The sequence below is a fragment of the Bos grunniens genome, chromosome 18, assembly GCF_055505025.1.
Source record: "Bos grunniens cultivar Pamir isolate PY7600 chromosome 18, Bosgru_T2T1.0, whole genome shotgun sequence".
Taxonomy (NCBI): domain Eukaryota; kingdom Metazoa; phylum Chordata; class Mammalia; order Artiodactyla; family Bovidae; genus Bos; species Bos grunniens.
The window spans coordinates 55,985,755-56,002,647 of NC_141182.1; the positions used below are offsets into that span (position 1 = coordinate 55,985,755).

At 48.1% G+C, this 16,893-nt stretch overlaps 1 protein-coding gene across 14 annotated transcripts in view; it reads left to right on the plus strand.

Moving 5' to 3' along the window:
- The window catches only part of TRPM4 (transient receptor potential cation channel subfamily M member 4), a 42,928-nt gene that overhangs the window by 13,697 nt on the left and 12,338 nt on the right, over positions 1-16,893 (plus strand). For 8 of the 14 annotated variants that reach the window (XR_015146257.1, XR_015146258.1, XM_086353531.1 and 5 more), the window contains 9 exons: positions 26-125; positions 2,979-3,091; positions 3,374-3,706; positions 3,887-4,018; positions 9,240-9,369; positions 9,524-9,669; positions 11,224-11,336; positions 11,691-11,768; positions 15,958-16,389. Coding sequence is in view for 11 of the 14 variants with exons in the window: in XM_086353531.1 (XP_086209657.1) it covers positions 26-125; positions 2,979-3,091; positions 3,374-3,706; positions 3,887-4,018; positions 9,240-9,369; positions 9,524-9,669; positions 11,224-11,336; positions 11,691-11,768; positions 15,958-16,389 (1,577 nt within the window). In the remaining 3 variants the exon portion in view is untranslated. Of the gene's footprint in view, positions 1-25; positions 126-2,978; positions 3,092-3,373; positions 3,707-3,886; positions 4,019-9,239; positions 9,370-9,523; positions 9,670-10,586; positions 11,337-11,690; positions 11,769-13,213; positions 13,335-15,957; positions 16,390-16,893 lie in introns of those variants that run through there. The other 6 variants (XM_086353534.1, XM_086353535.1, XM_086353532.1 and 3 more) reach the window with 4 other exon arrangements.

Below are 16,893 nucleotides of genomic sequence, written 5' to 3' on the forward strand. Positions count from 1 at the left end.
GGTGGCAGAATTTGGTATTCTGCAGGTGGAGAGGATCATGACTCGGAAGGAGCTGCTGACGGTCTATTCAACTGATGACGGCCCTGAGGAATTTGAGACCATCGTCTTAAGGGCCCTTGTCAAGGGTAAGACTTGGAATCCCCCAACCTCTGCTTCTGTCAGTTCCACTTTGGACACCTCTCCTGTCTTCGGCACTTTACCCATCCTCTCTAATCTAAGTTGTGCCTCTTTTTATCTCTTTCCTTTTGTCAGTGCCTTTTGGGGCTTTGCATGGTGCTATTGAACAGTTGTCCCAAGATACTTTCAGTATGTTCCAACATTGCTTTCTTTCTGTTGCATCCATCCACCCATCCTTTCATCCATCTAGCCAGCCACATGTACACTGATCTATCTACCCATTATTCCCTTCATCCTTCCATTCCTTCAGCTGTTCAACCATTCATCCATCTTGCCATTCACCCATCCTTCTACCAATCTATTCACCCCTCTGTTAACAATTCCACCCACTCGTCATTCTTCCATCCGTTTGTCTTTCATTTACCCATCCATCTTTTCATCCATCCATCCATCTTTCATCTATCCATCCTTTCATCCATCCATCCATCCATTCATCTACCCATCCATTCATCTTTTCATCTATCCATCTTTTCATCCATCCATCCATCCATCTGTCATCTATCCATCTTTTCATCCATTCATTCTTTCATCCATCCATCTTATCCATCCATTCTTCCGTCTATCCACCCACTCACCCTTTCTGCCTTTCCTACATGCCTCCGATATGTTTTAAGCCCTGAGGTGTGGTGGCATCAGAGATGAACCAGAGTGCCGTCTCACAGTGAGGGACTTCTGATATTTCACTAGAGGAATGAATGATGAAAACCAAGACAGGGAGCGCAGTGGCCACATGGTAGAGGCTGATGTTGGAGCTCATTATTCATTCAGCCAAGACTAGCTTAGGCTTCAGAGATAAAAGCAGTTCCTACCAGGGCTGTTTGGACACATTTTAAGTAAAATTCAAGACAAAAACATGGGGAGAGGAACTGCTGTCAGAAAGGCGAGAAAAATTCAATTGGGAGGTGGTATTTGAGTTGGGCCTTGAAGAGCCAGTAGAACCTGGAGTCAGTAAGATGGGGTAGTGGGATAAATAAGTGCTAAGGTGGATCCCCAGGGCTCTGTGGGGATGTGTGTGAGGAGGGTCATTTTGGTGTCAGAAGAGTTTTACAGGGAAAGCACTCACCTAGATAAAAAACTCCCAAGAGGCATAGTGTGAATTTTTAATGCGTTCTGAGCCCCAGGTTCCCACCCCAATTGCATCTAGCATATTCTGTGGTGAGGTAGTTATTTTTGACTCTGGAATCAGATAAAACTGAAATCTGAATACCAGCGTCGCCCCCCTCTCTGCTGTGTGACTTTGAGAAAGACACTTTCCTTCTCTGAGCTTTAGTTTCTGTCTCTGAAAACACTGAGATAATACCTGGCAGGAGTGTTTTGAGCCTCAGCAGTGCCTGCCCCAGGGGAAGCCTGATAAATGGGAGCTCTCCTTAATATGATTCCATTTCTTGTGGGGACACATCCTTTAATAGAGGATGGCAGTCAGTGAGCAAATGTGATTCACTTCACAGAAGTTAACTCACCAGCCTCCTGGGAGAAAACACAGCCACTCTCTAAGATGTGGTTTGAGGGGGTGGTGGTATAAGTCTGTGGCTTGCAGCAGGGCAACTCTGCTGGGGAAACTGGAGATGGCTGGACAGGCTCAGTGTTGGCAGAGTTGAAGGGATGGGGTTTCGGCAGGTGAAGAAGGAATGGGGGAAGGGGACGGATGCTTATTAGAGTCTAGGAACACCCAGGCCCCGTGCTGAGCGGGTAGCACACGTCTTTGCTCTGATCCTTCACCCATGCCTAGAAGGATTGTCTCCTCGGGTTGCAGATGAAGAAACAATGCTCAGAGAAGGGGGATAGTGACTTGCCCAAGGTCACACGAGGTTGACTGCACACTTTGAGATCAAAGTTTTAAAGGCCACTTGTTCTTCTTTGTTCTTTTGAATGGCCTCAGGGTCTCCTGGAGCCCTGCTAATGTTTGGAATTTTTTTCCTGCTACGGGCTCCTCTTTCTTCTCACAGATACTCCCAAGTTGCAGGAAGCCAGAGTGACTCACGTTTGCTGTCATATCCTGTGCTTTCCTGCACCCAGGCTTTTGCTTGGGCTGCCCCTGCTGCCTCAGAGATTCTTTTCTCATTTTAGACGCAGACTTACAAATCCTACTAGTCTTTCAAAAGCCCTTCCTCATTGTCTACCTCTAGGAGGCTCCCTTGGGTCTCTCCACACCTCTGTGGCTGTAGCCTCCTCTGGCCTTGATCACATTCTTCACCCACCTCCAAGGGGACGGTGTTTATGTGATTCTGGGACATATTTCCCTGGAATGAGGTTCCTTCGGGGCAGAGCCTGCGTCCGGTTTCTCTCTCCATCTCTCTCACTGCCTGGCCCGTTGTTGTTGTTGCTGTTGAGTCGCTAAGTCAGGTCCGACTCTGCGACCGCATGGACTATAGCCCATCAGGCTTCTCCATCCATGGAATTCCCCATATACTGGAGTGGGTAGCCATTTTCTTCTCCAGGGAATCTTCCTGACCCTGGGATCTAACCTGGGTCTCCTGCATCGCAGGCAGATTCTTTAGTCTGAGCCACCAGGGAAGCCCACCTGGCTCATAGCTTACCTCAATAAATGTAAAGTGAATGTAAATGATTCCTTTTCCTTTTCTTGGGGCCTCTAAACCACTGGTCTGTGTTCTGTCCCTGAGCTGAATGACTTTATGCTTGTAATAGCCTGGCTTCTTAAAGGCTCCAGACTCTGCCCAACAACACTCACTTTATACCGAGTTTAAATGTCAGGCATCTCAAGAAGAAGCAATACAGATGCTCGTCCTGTTCCCAGTCCCCCCGCCCTGACTTCATGCCCCCTGTCCCTGTCACCCTTTCAGCCTGTGGGAGCTCTGAAGCCTCAGCTTACCTGGACGAGTTGCGTTTGGCTGTGGCTTGGAACCGTGTGGACATTGCCCAGAGTGAACTCTTCCGGGGGGACATCCAATGGCGGGTGAGGGGTTGGGGCCCGGAGGTGGGGACCCAGACAAAAGGGATGCGTTCTCCACCCTCCAACTCCTTTGACATCTGGCTCTGTCTTCCATTATGGCCTGTCCAGCCTTAATTGTCCACCCATCTCTGGTTGTCTGTCTGTCCCCATCTTATTTCCTCTCTCCCCATCTGTCCATCACTCATGGTTCTGTACTCCCATCTCCTGTCCTTAACCTCTGACCTCACCTGGCCTTCTGCCCGTCTCTGTGCTCAACTCTTCCCCCATTCATTCCACCCCTACCAGTCCTTCCACCTGGAGGCCTCCCTCATGGACGCCCTCCTGAACGACCGACCGGAGTTCGTGCGCTTGCTTATCTCCCATGGCCTCAGCCTGGGCCATTTCCTGACTCCAGTGCGCCTGGCCCAGCTCTACAACGCAGCGCCCCCCAACTCTCTTATCCACAACCTTCTGGACCAAGTGTCACACGGTGCAAGCACCAAAGCCCCAGCCCTTAAACCCTCTGAGGAGCCACAGTTTCCTAAGGTGGGGCAGGTGCTGCGCATGCTGCTGGGGAAGACGTGCGCGCCGACGTTCCCCGCCGGGGGCACTCGCCGAAGCGACAACAGCAGAGAGAATGTAAGAAAGGAGGTTGGGAGCAGGGGGGCACGAAAGGACCTGGGGGCGGGGCTCTGCCAGGAGGCGGTGTGATCAGAGAGCTGGGTGTGCGACTGAACGCGGTGTGGGGTTGATGGTTGGGACGGAGTCAGAAAGGGTCTGGGGCGGAGCCAACCCTCATCGCACCTTTCCCGTCTGCAGTCGTTTATGCTGTCAGACAAGGCTGCCTCTGGACTGATGGAAGCTGTCCCCGGGCAGGCCCCCTGGAGCGACCTGCTCCTCTGGGCACTGCTGCTCAACAGGGCTCAGATGGCCCTGTACTTCTGGGAGATGGTGAGTGCTGACTTGATCTCTGATTCTACTCTCTCCTACATTCCTGTCCTTTATTTCTACCGGACTCCAGTGCCTGAGCAGGAAGGTTCTGGTACCCCCACTCACCTCTCCATTTTTTTTTTTAAGTTTTATTGATTTATTTTTAATTTTGCCCATACTCTGCAGCGTGTGAGATCCTAGTTCCCGGACTCGGGATCGAACCCTCATCCCCGCCCACCCTCGCATTGGAAGAAGGAATCTTAACCACTGGACTGCTGGGGAGGTCCCCCTCCATTCTTGATATATGACTCTGAGTGCTGCTTCTTTCTCCTGCCTCTCCCACTATGCATTTCTTGTAACTCGATTCTTCCATTCACCATGTATGCTGGGCATTTACCCTATTCATGCATATGCATTGGGGCTTCTCCCAGGCGGTTTAGCCGTAAAGAGTCTGCCTGAAATGCAGGAGATTGGGGGTTGCATACCCCGGTAGGCATGATCCCCAGGAGAAGAAAATTGCAACCCACTCCAGTATTCTTGTCTGGGGTCCCACCGATGGAGGAGCCTGGCAGGCTACAGTCCACGGGGTCACAAAAAATTGGACATGTCTTAGCGACTAAACAACACCAGTACATATGCCTCAATCTCATCCTTTCAAATAGTTGCCTCTGTGAGGAAGTTAGCTGTTACCTGAAGATGATGGGATGTCGTTTCACCTTAACTGTTCTTGCAGTTTAGAAGCATTGTTGTGGTTGCAATGCAGAAGCAGACAAAACTAGAGGCAAGGACAGCGCCTGGGAAAGTAAGCTGGGATCCTTCAGGCAGCCAGGATGGGGGCCTGGACTAAAGCTGAGGTGTTGGGATGCATTTGAGAAGTTTAAAAAGAAAGTCATGAAATTCAAGTAGGATCAGAGATAGACCTTATTTTTGTGTCAAAGAAATACCTTGACAGGAGTTCTTCAACTTTGGATTGTAATCTGGTCATCAGCTAAATATAGATTTTTTTAAAAATTGAGATAAAGGTTCATCAGTGTTATAGCATGTGTTAGAATATCCTTCCTTTTAAAGGTTGAATACTATTCCATTATATGGATATACTATATTTTCTTTATCTGTTTATCTGCTGCTGGACATGTGGATTGTTTTGACCTTTTGACTCTCGTGGAAAATATGGCTATGATTAGTGTATGAACATCTATTTGTGTCTTTGCTTTCAATTATTTTGAGTACATATCTGAGAGTGGAATTGCTGGACCATCTAGGTTTCATTTTTTGAGGAACTGCCATACTGTTTTCCATGATGGGGTTACCCTTTAAATTTCTACCAGCAATGCACAGTTATTCTAGTTTCTCCATATCTTCACCATCAGTTGTTACTTTCTTTTCTCTTCCCCTTTTTTTCCTCCTTCCTTCTTCTCTCTGTCTCTTTTTTTTTATAATTGTCATTCTAATGGGTGTGAAATGGTACCTCATTGTGGTTTTGATTTGCATTTTCTTAACGATCGATGATATTGAGCATCTTTTCATGTGATTCTTGGCGATCTATATATTTTTGGAGAAATGTCTATTCAAGTCTTTGCCCATTTTTAAATTGGGTTGTCGGTCTTTTTTGTTGGTGAGTTTAAAGAATTCTTTATATGTTCTGGATATTAATCCCTTATTAGATATATGATTTGCAAATACATTCTCCCTTTCTGTGCACGGTCTTTTTCTTCTATTGATAGTGTCCTTTGGTGCACAAAAGTTTACATTTTGATGAAGTCCTATTTGTCCTTTTATTTCTTTATTTCTTGTGCTTTAGGTGGCATATCTAAGTAACCATTGCAAAATACAAGGTCATAAAGTTTTATCCCTATGTTTCTAAGAGTTTTATGGTTTTGTAACTATCATATATAATTATTTGATCTTACATGAGTCACTTCTGTCTTGCTGATTTTAAAGCTCTCTTTGTGTTTGGCTTTCAGCAATTTGGTTATAATGTTTCTTTCTTTTTTTTTTTTTTTTGCTTTTTTAAATTTTTTAAATGGTTATAATGTTTCTTAGTGTGAATCTCATTGAACTTATCCTACTTGGATTTCTTCATCTTCTTGGAAGTATAGATTCATGTATTTCGTCAAATGTGGGAAGTTTCAGTCTGTTATATCTTCAGATATCCTTTCTGTCTCTTTCTCTCTGTCCTCTCCTTTTGGGGTTCCCATTATGCTTGTGTTGGTCTGATTAATGGTGTCCCACAGATCTCTTAAGGTCTGTTTATTTTTCTTCATTTTTTTTTCTTTCTGCACCTCAAGCTGGATAATCACAGTGGACCTAGTTTACAAACTCTTTCTTCTGCCTCCTTAACGCTGCTCTTCAGCCCTTTAAAAGAGTTTTTCATTTCAGTTATTGCACTTTTCAGCTCCAGAATTTCTACTTGGTTCCTTTCTGTAATCTCTATATCTTTATTTCTTTTAAAAAAAAATCTATTTATTTATTTGGCTGTGAGAGGTCTTGGTTGCAGCAGGCACTATTTTCAGCTGTGGCGTGTGGCATCTAGTTCCCTAACCAGGGATTGAACTTGGACTCCCTGCACTGGGAGTGCAGAGTCTTAGCCACTGGACCACCAGGGGAGTCCCTATATCTTTATTTCTATTCTCTATTTTCTGAGACATCGTTCTTCTGGGTTCCTTTAGCTCTTTGTTCATAATTTCCTTTAGCTTTTTGAGCACATTTAAGACAGTTGATTTAAAGTCTTTTTCTAGTAATTCCACTGACTCAGCTTCCTAATTTCTTTTGTCCTGTGAATGGGTCATACTTTCTTGGTTCTTTGTAACACTCATGATCTTTTGTTGTTGAAAACAGGACATTTTGACTATTATAATATGGCAACTCTGGAAATCAGCTTAGCTCCTTCCTTCAGGGGTTGTTGCTGCTGCTTGTGGGTTGTTGTTTGTTTAGTGACTTTTCTATTTTTGTAAAGTCCATTTTCTTTATTACGTATGACCACTGAAATCCGGTTGTGTTAGCTTAGTGGTCAGATAGTGACTTGACAGAGATTTCCTTAAATGCATGTAGGTGGGGGAATAAAACTCTCCCACTGTGCAAACTGGCTGTTTGTGGAGCTGTCTTTCAACACTTGGGTAGGCTGTTTGCAATTCTGCTTTAGCTTCAGCTTCCTGCTTTGGCTGAGCCTAAAGGTCAGCCAGAGGTGAAAGCTTAGGGGTTTCCTTAGTCTTTTCTGAGCACGCATCCAGTCTCTGTCATTTGCAGTTTTCTAGATTTCCTGGTATATACAGCAGCTTTTTAAAAAAAATTTTATTTATTTTTGGCTGCACTGAGTCTTTATTAACTGTATTCCTGGTGGCTCAGTGGTAGAGAATCTGCCTGTCAATGCAGGAGACACGGGAGACTTGGGAAACGCGGGAGACCTGGGAGATGTGGGTTCGATCCTTGGTTTGGGAAGATCCCCTGGAGTAGGAAATGGCAAACCACTTCAGCATTCTTGCCTGGAAAATTCCATGGACAGAGGAGCCTGGCGGGCTACCGTCAATGGGGTGGCAAAGAGACATGACTGAGCACGCACGCACACCACAAGTTGTTGCCGCACAGCCTTTTCTCTAGCTGCAGCGAGTGGGCTCCATTCTCGTCGTGGTGCGTGGGCTCATTGCCGTGGCTTCTCTTGTTGTGGAACGCAGGCTCTAGGTGTGCAGGCTTCCGGCTCTAGAGCAGATGCTCAATAGTTGTGACACATGGGCTTAGTTGCTCTGCGGCATGTGGGATCTTCCCAGACCAGGGATCGAACCTGTTTCTCCTGCATTGGCAGGGGGATTCTTGTCCACTGAGCCACCAGGGAAGCCCCACGTAGGAGCTTTTTAAAGCCCTCACTCCCCCAAGCATCCCCTTTCCCTGCTGCTTCCCTCTGCCCTCCTGGGTTGTTCAGAGTATCTCTCGCTTGCCTTGACTGTTACTATTTGCATCAAGGAGCCAAGGCTAATATGTTTGTCTTTAATGTTTTTAAACACCACTTGGGAAGCCACTCTTGCTCTGAGGGAAGCTGCAAGAACAGTGAAACAACCGCCAGCCCTTGAGCCGCCCCTTCAGAGAGCCACCAGCTAGGTTGATGCACACAACCACAGTTATTTAAGAGTAAGATCTGGGCCTTCTCTGGTGGCTCAGTGGTAAGGAATCAGCCTGCCAGTGCAAGAGTCATGGGTTCCATCCCTGATCCGGGAAGATCCCATAGACATTAAAAAAAAAAAGAGTTAAGATCTGAGTTGTTCCCTCAGCAGAACAACAACCTGCAGCAGAATATGGGCTATTTTTTTCAAGGCAACCACTGTGCTGGGGAATTGGCAATGATAAGTGGATTAGTTAAAATGTCACAGTGCTCTTTTACTGAAATTAAGCATTAAGCATTCTCCTGTTTGTTGTAAATTTTATGTTAGATTCCAGAATTCTGAAAAAGCTGATCCTGACAGTTTTTTCTTTTTTAGCCAGCTTATTTGTTGCCATTGCGGAGGGACCAAGTTTTGAGGTTCTCTCCAACTGAGGCGACTTAGCATGCATGCCTGCACTGGAGAAGGCAATGGCAACCCACTCCAGTGTTCTTGCCTGGAGAATCCCAGGGATGGAGGAGCCTGGTGGGCTGCCATCTATGGGGTCGCACGGAGTCAGACACGGCTGAAGCGACTTAGCAGCAGCAGCAGCCTCTTCCATCTCTCTCAACTTACTAGGTGGCTCAGTGATAAAGAATCTGCCTGCAATGCAGGAGACTCAGGTTCGATCCCTGGGTCGGGAAGATCCCCTGGAGAAGGGAATGGCAACCTACTCCAGTGTTCTTGCCTGGAGAATCTCCTGGACAGAGGAGCCTGGTGGGCTACAGTCCGCGTGGTCACAAAGAGTCGGACTGAGCATGTAGCTGTCTTTCAATAGGTCTGGCCAAGACGTGAGATGCTGTCTTCCTTTTTCCTCTGCCATTTTAGGTGACACTTCTGACTGCTTCTCGGCTCTGATGTCCTTTTAATTCCAGCCCAGCCCGGGCAGTCTCTGAACCATCTGACTTCTGACATGTTCCCTTGACGTCCAGTTTCTTCCAGATCCATCTGCAGACATCCTTGGTTTCTGATTCCCTTGGTTAATTTCTGATGACCTCTGGCCTCTGTCCCTTCCCTTGATCACAAGCTTTCCTCCCATCTTCTCTACCACCTCCATGAATCTCACTTCAAACTCTGTCCCTACCCATGACCCCATGTCTCTGTCTCTCCAGGGTTCCAATTCTGTGGCCTCAGCTCTTGGGGCCTCTTTGTTGCTGCGAGTGTTGGGGCGCCTGGAGACTGAGGCCGAGGAGGCGGCGCGGAGGAAGGAGCTGGCGGCCAAGTTCGAGGGGCTGGGTGTTGGTGCGTGGGGTATGGGTGCCTGGGGGCACTACAGGCAGCAGCCAGGAAGGGGGGTTGTAAGTCTCCCCCTTCCTTCTCTAGTAACCCTGCCCCTTCCCCTGCGATCCCCTCATCTCTTCCCTCCCACTGTCTTCCCACAACTCTTCCTCCCCAGACCTCTTTGGAGAATGCTACCGCAGCAGCGAGGAACGGTCCGCCCGCCTGCTCCTTCGGCGCTGCCCACTCTGGGGTGATGCCACTTGCCTGCAGCTCGCCACACAGGCGGATGCCCGTGCCTTCTTTGCTCAGGATGGGGTACAGGTGAGCATCTGAGACACCCACACAGTCCTCAGCTGGACTCTGGGAAGTCTGCAGGATGAGCCCCTGCCATGGTCTTGACCATGGGCAGTCCATGGTCTTGACCCCCTTCCTGGAGACCACCCCTCCTCCAGAAAATCTCAGCCCTCACCCAGAAAGCTTGCTCTTCCCCAAAGAAGCCCCACGCCGTGCCACAGGAAAGCCAACCTTCCCACAGCAAAGCACACCCTTCTAGAAAGTTCTATTCCAGGAATTCCTGGTGCTTCAATGCCTAGGACTCTGCGTTCCTAATGCAGGGCGCCTGGGTTTGATCCCTGGTCAGGGAGTCAGATCCTACATGCCGCAACTAAAACATCCCACGTGCCACAGCTAAGACTAGACACAGCCAAACAAATAAAACAAACAAATATTTTTTTAAAAGTTCTATTCCAGGGAATTCCCTGGCAGTCCAGTGATTAGGATTCTGTGCTTCCACTGCACGGGGCACAAGTTTGAGCCCTGATCAGGGAACTAAGATCCTGCATGCCTGTGCAATGTGGCCAAAAAAAAAAAAAATTCTATTCCAGATACAGGAATACTGGTGACTTTAGTAGGAAGTCCCGCCTCTCACACAGGAAGTCCTTCCCACTTCCCTGAGAGGTCCCCGTTTCCAGGTTTCAACAATCAGAACGGCGTCACTGGACAATTACCTAGTGTTCCAGGTGGAGACAAACTCTGGTTTAGGGAATCCTACCCTTCCTTTGGGAAGCTCTGTGTGCCCCTCTGTCTCTCCCATTCTGCTAATCCTGACATTAAAAAAGAAAAAGACTTATTTATGATAATTGGGAGTAAATTTCGTACCTCATTATTTGTACTCAGCCCCGCATTTTTGCATTCTGGTTGTCAGTTTCTACTTTCTTTCTTTTTTGGGGGGCACACAGTGGCACGTGGAAATTCCCTGACCAGAGATCGAACCCACGCCCCCTGAAGTGGAAACGTGGAATCTTAACCACTGGACTACCAACCAGGGAAGCCCTTAATCCTGACAGTTTGAAACTTCTCTTGGTTTCCTTAGTCTAAATCTGACAGGGGCTCAGTGAGTCCCACCCAGAGTACGAGGTTTGCCTACGCAGCAGGGAGTCCCACCTTCACTGTCGGAATGACTTGCTGGCACTTCAAGTACTTTCCCAGAGTCCTTTACTCTGAATGATGGTTAAACTCCTGGGTTCCAGTTTTCGCCCCTTCCGTAACTTCCCTGTACCCCATCTATGGAAAAGGAGAAAATAATAGTACCTGTCCTCCTGGGGGGCGGGGTGGTGAAGCTTAAGTGAGCTGATCTGTCCGAAGTGCTTAGCCCAGTATCTGGTGTATTGTGTTAACAAATGTTGGCTGTTTAACTCTACTAAAATCTGCGACACATGGTCCTGCCTTTGACCCTTTCCGTCCCCCCCGCCCCCAGCCCCACCACTGCAGGGAGCATTTGCCCTGGGCTCTGGAGCAGGGTCCAATCCTTGCCTGGGGTCTTCGGGAGGGGGTTGCGGGCGAGATTCAGGCTCCTAATCCTCCCCACCCCCGCAGTCTCTGCTGACACAGAAGTGGTGGGGGGAGATGGACAGCACCACGCCCATCTGGGCCCTGGTTCTTGCCTTCTTTTGCCCCCCACTCATCTACACCGACCTCATCACCTTCAGGTCAGTCCCTGGGGTTAAATTGGCAGGAGGCGGGATTGGGGGTGGGGTGGGGCGATCGGCCTCTCCTTCCTGCTCAGTTCTGGCCGCCTTTCTACGTGGTCTGTCTAGTGCTTTGCCTAACCATGTTCATTCTTTCCCTCCCCCAGACTGGGGGCACGTTGTGGGAGGGGAAGCTTTCGGGGGACTCTATACGATTCCTCTGCTTTCTGACCAGGGCTCTGGGGGCAGGTCCCTTTGGGGTAATTCCTCTCCTTCCTGCCATGTCTCTGGGTGCTGAGTTTGGGTCTCTCTGGAGAACTCCTCTCCTACCCTCCCTCTCCCCTATTCCTCACTCTGGGTGTCCCTCCACGCCAGGAAGTCAGATGAGGAGCCCACGCAGAAGGACCCGATGCTTGACGTGGATGGCGACATCAATGGGGAAGGGCCTGTCGAGTGAGTGAAGCAGCAGCACCTCGAAGGGGTGGGGGCACCCGGGGCAGCCCCAGGAGCACCAGGCACTGGGAACAAGGCCAGAGGGGAGACGTGGGGCTTTAGGAGATGGGGGTTTCTTGAAGCCACTGAAAACACCGAGGAGGTTTCCCAGATGCCAAGCTCAAGGCTTGGTTCTCAGTTTGGTTCTGCTGCCAAGGAGTTCCTCACTGGCAATCAATTTGCTTCATGTTACATGTATTTCTGTCTCGACAGAGCAAGTAGAACTGGGTGGATTTGGTTCATTTAGGGATCTTTTGCCACTTTTATTTTTCTGTCTCCAAGAATTTTGCTCTTAATCTCCGTGCTGTGGTACCCATGAAGGTGTTTTCAAAATCAGAGCCCTAAGCAAATGCAATAGAATACTTACCAATCTTCGGTAATTCTGCAGAACAGAGGCATGAAGGACTTGGTCCTGAGTTGAGCAGACCTGGGTTCAAATCCTGACTTTGACTTTGTAAGTGGCTCCACCCAAGAGCCTCAACTTTCTTTTCTATAAAAAGAAGGTTGTACGATATTAGTCAGGTTCGGTTGGGTGATGCTACAGTGATGAAGCATCCCAAACTCTCAGTGGCTGGCAACAGTGAGGACTTTGTTGTCATTCATGCTCCGTTTTGGGGTTGTCTGTGGCTCTGCTCTACATGGTCTCCACTTTGGGATAAGCAAGCACCTTCTAGCTGAGATGTTGTCAGTTTCATGGTAGCAGGAAAAGAGACAAGAACCGGGTATGTCAGTCTCAGTCATGTCTGACTCCCTCCAGGCTCCTCTGTCCCTGGAATTCTTCAGGCAAGAATACTGAAGTAGGTAGCCATTCCCTTCTCCAGGGGATCTTCCTGACCCAGAGATCAAACCTGGGTCTCCAGCATTGCAGGCAGATTCTTTACCGTCTAAGCCACCCGGGAAGCCTCAATGGCAACCAGGGAGGTACTGGATCTTAAAGCCTCCACTTGGAAGTGACACGTCACTTTTGCCCACATTTCATTGGCAAAAACTAGTCATATGCTAATTCCTTAGCTCCTAATTCTCCCACTGGGAGGGACCAAAATATTTGGTCCACAGTAATACAGTGTACTCATTCGCAGTTAAGAAGATCCCCTGGAGGAGGAAATGGCAACCGACTCCAGTATTCTTGTCTGGGAAATCCCATGGACAGAGGAGCTTGGTGGGCTACAGTCCATGGGGTCACAAAGTGAGACATTTCCGAGCAACTAACATATACATACACACACACACACATCTCTACTTTAACCACTTGAATAGGAAAAGGGAGGAACCTCAGCCCCAATATTCTAGAAGAAAAAAATGTTTCTGGTAACTGTTAGAAACATAGTCAGGCTGCCAGAAGTCTGTAAAACACACCGCCTACTGTGAAGTCAAATTTAAATATAGTATGTATACTTTTTTTTTAGATAATGCACAAAGAATATAAAATATTTGTCAAGGTAGAAGAGGAAACTAAAAAAAAAAAAATCGGAAATAAATTTGATAGAAGGTTCCAGTGTCAGGATCCATAATGGTGTCCTTGCCTGGTGAGTTCCCAACATTTGTACCATATGATAATGACAACAAGAGATGATGGGGACTTCCCAGGTGGTCCGGCATCTGGGACTCCGTGCTTCCAATGCAGGAGGCCTGGGTTCCATCCCTGGTCAGGGAACTGGATCCCACAAGCCACAAGTAGGACTTTGCATGCCACAACTAAAGATCCCAGTGAAAATCGAAGATCCCGCATCCTGCAACTAAGACCAGGCACAGCCAAATAAGTACATAAAAATAAATATAAAAAAATAGATGATGCTATAGAACACTTACAGTGGGCAGCCAGTGTACTAAACCATTTTGAAATCAGCCCATTTACTTCTCTCAACAACTATATGCTATCGTGTCTACTGTTATCCCCATTTTACAGATGAAATAACTGAGGCATTAAGTCACCCACCTCAGATCATGTGATTGACTGGTCAGTGGTGGGAGGTGGGATTTGAACCCAGATCTTCTTGTTCCTAAATCTGTGCTCTTAGCCACTGTGGAGAGCCACCTTCCTGGAGAACTTTCTTAAAGGACAGATTCCTGTGCTCCCTCAGTGAAGCATCCAGGAATCTGTGTGTGTCTTGCTTGGATTTAAGACGCCAGACTTTGGGGAGCACTCTGACCCACCACATATTTTTGTTACCAGGTCTATATTTTCCTGTTACTGGGGAGCTAATTCTCCTTTCTTTTTTTAATTTTTATTTTTTCGAACTCTTTATTTTTGGCTGCACTGGGTCTTCTTTGCTGTGCGAGGGCTTTCTTTATTTGCCATGATGGGGGCTGCTCTCTGGTTGCCGTGCGCAGGCTTCTCATTCTGGCGGCTGCTCTTATTGTGGAGCGCAGCCTCTAGGAGCCTGTATTCCCTGCATTGGCAGACGTTAACCGCTGGACCACCAGGGAAATCACTAGTTCTTCTTTCTGCACCTCACTTTCTTTACCTGTTATTGTGCTTTCTGCTTATTTGTTTTAGAACAGCTTTAGTGAGATATAGTTCCCATACATTCAGCTCACCCACTTATGGTGTACAATTCTCAGTCGTTTTCAGTATATCCACAGGGTTGTGAAATCATCACAAAATTAATTTTAAAATATTTTCATCACTGCAGCAAGAAATCTCGTATCTATTAACAGTCTCACTCCCCTCTCCTCCCTTCCCCAGCCTCAGGCAACCACTAATTTATTTTCTGTCTCTATGGATTTGCCTGTTCTGGATATTTCATGTAAATGGAGTCATATACTACGTGGTATTTTATGACTGGTTTCGTTAACGTAGCATCATGTTTTCAAGATTTATCCACTGTGTAACATGTATCAGTGCTTCATCCCTTTTTAATTGCTGGATAATACTCCATTGTTTGAATCCGCTACCTTTTTTTATCTGTCTGTTCATCAGTTGATGGACATTTGGGTTGTCTCCACTTTGGGGTTTCCTTTCTGCTTTTATTTTTTTTTAAAGACAGGATGCCTTTCCAAGCCAGTTTATTTTTCCTGTTAGCTTTCTGAATTTATTACTAGTAGTAGTATTCATTTTGCTGTTTCTGATTTGAGATCAGAATTAAGAATTAGGATGTAACTGGGAAGAGTATCAGAACTCAGGTGAAAAGTGCCAGAGATATGAGTGGACCAAGAAGGTTAGAATTCAGGTAGGGCTATACAGTGAGAGATCAGATATCAGGAAGGAAGAATTAACTGAGAAAATGCAGCTGGATAATCTGCAATTGGTTGCGGGTCAGAAGTTAACTTTCAGGGTGGAGTTCCATGAAGGAATCTGGTGCTCTTCTAGATATGAGGAGATGCAAGAATTGGGTTCATAAGATTAGCACCTGAAAATATCTATCTGAAAACCTGTTCTGCCAGTTTTCCCCAGAGCACAGAGTGCCTCATTCCTGCTCTCCACCCTGAATTCCCTTCAAGGGGTGTTGAAGGTCAGCCAGCTGCAGCAGCCCCTGATTTAATCCTTGAGCAGATGTGTGCTCAGTCACTTCAGTGTCCGACTCTTTGCAACCCCATGGACTGTAGGCCACCAGGCTACTCTGTCCGTGGAATTTTCCAGGCAAGAATACTGGAGTGGGTGCCATTTTCAGTGCCATTTCCTTCTCCAGGGGATCTTCCTGACCCAGGAATCCAACCCGCATCTCTTACCACTAGTGCCACCTGGGAAGCCCTGTAGAGGTAGATGGCAAGTGCCAACTGTAGTTAACAGAATTGTCAAACCTGGGGAACCGAGGTCGCGAAATGAGGAGGTCAGAGGTTATATATGAGGGCCAGAGGTCAGGTAGATGGTCCAAGGTCAGACAGAGAGCCAGAGATTGTGAGGGGGAAAGAAGAGGGACTTGGAGCCAAAAGCCAGACAAGAGTCAGAAGTCAGGCCAGAGGCCAGAGGCCAGAGGTCAGAAGGGTGGGGAAAGTCAGGGGTGGAAGCTCAGCAGTGTTGAAGGTAGATTTCAAAGGTTAGATCAGGGGTCAAAACTCGAGGAGATGGAGGGCGTCCGAAGGCGTGAAGGTGGGGACTGACTGGAAAGCAGGATGAGGAGGGTCAGAAAGCTGAGTCTTGATGGTGGTGAAAGTCAGGTGCAGAGATCAGGGTGAGCCCTCCTCCCTTCTCCCCCTTTCTCCCGCACAGGGCCACAGAGCCCCCTGAGAAGATGCCCTTGGGGGTACTGAGGCCGCCCAGACGCAGGGACTGCTGTGGGGGGTGCCTGCCGCGCCTGCGCCGCTGGCCGCAGTTCTGGGGGGCGCCGGTGACGGCCTTCATGGGCAACGTGGTCAGCTACCTCCTCTTCCTGCTGCTGTTTGCGCGAGTGCTGCTCATCGACTTCGAGCCGGAGAGGCCCAGCGTGCTGGAACTGCTGCTCTACTTCTGGGCCTTCACCCTGCTCTGCGAGGAGTTCCGCCAGGGCCTGGGCAGCGGCCTGGGCAGCCTGGCCATGGGGGGACCCGGGACAGACTCCCACCGGGCCCCACTGCGCCGTCGCCTGCAACTCTACCTCTCTGACGCCTGGAACCAGTGCGACCTGGTGGCCCTCGCCTGCTTCGTTCTGGGCGTGGGCTGCAGGTGAGTGCCCTGCGACGTTGCATGCCCTGCCCACGACCTCTGACCCTTCCTTCCTGGGGGTGGGAGGGTGGGGATGGGAGGTGAGGGGCGGGGTTAGGGGCCTCAACTCTTGGCTTCTCTGCAGCAGGCAGCAGCTAAATCCAATTCTGCTTCTTCTTTTCTTTTTTTTTCATTGACATGTAATTGATGTACAATATTATATCAGTTGTAGGCATACGGTATTGTTGTTTAGTTGCGAAGTCGTGTCTGACTCTTTGCGACTCATGGATTGTAGTCCCTCAGGCTCCTCTGTCTATAGGATTTCCCAGGTAAGAACACTGGAATGAGTTGCCATTTCCTTCCCTAGGGGATCTTCCTGACTCAGGGATCAAACCTGCATCTCCTGCATTGGCAGGCGGATTCTTTACCACTGAGCCACCTGTGGTATCCGTTACAGATATACAGTATGGTGGTTCACAATTTTAAAACAACTCCACTTTTTTTTTTTTCTTAAAAAAAAGTGTT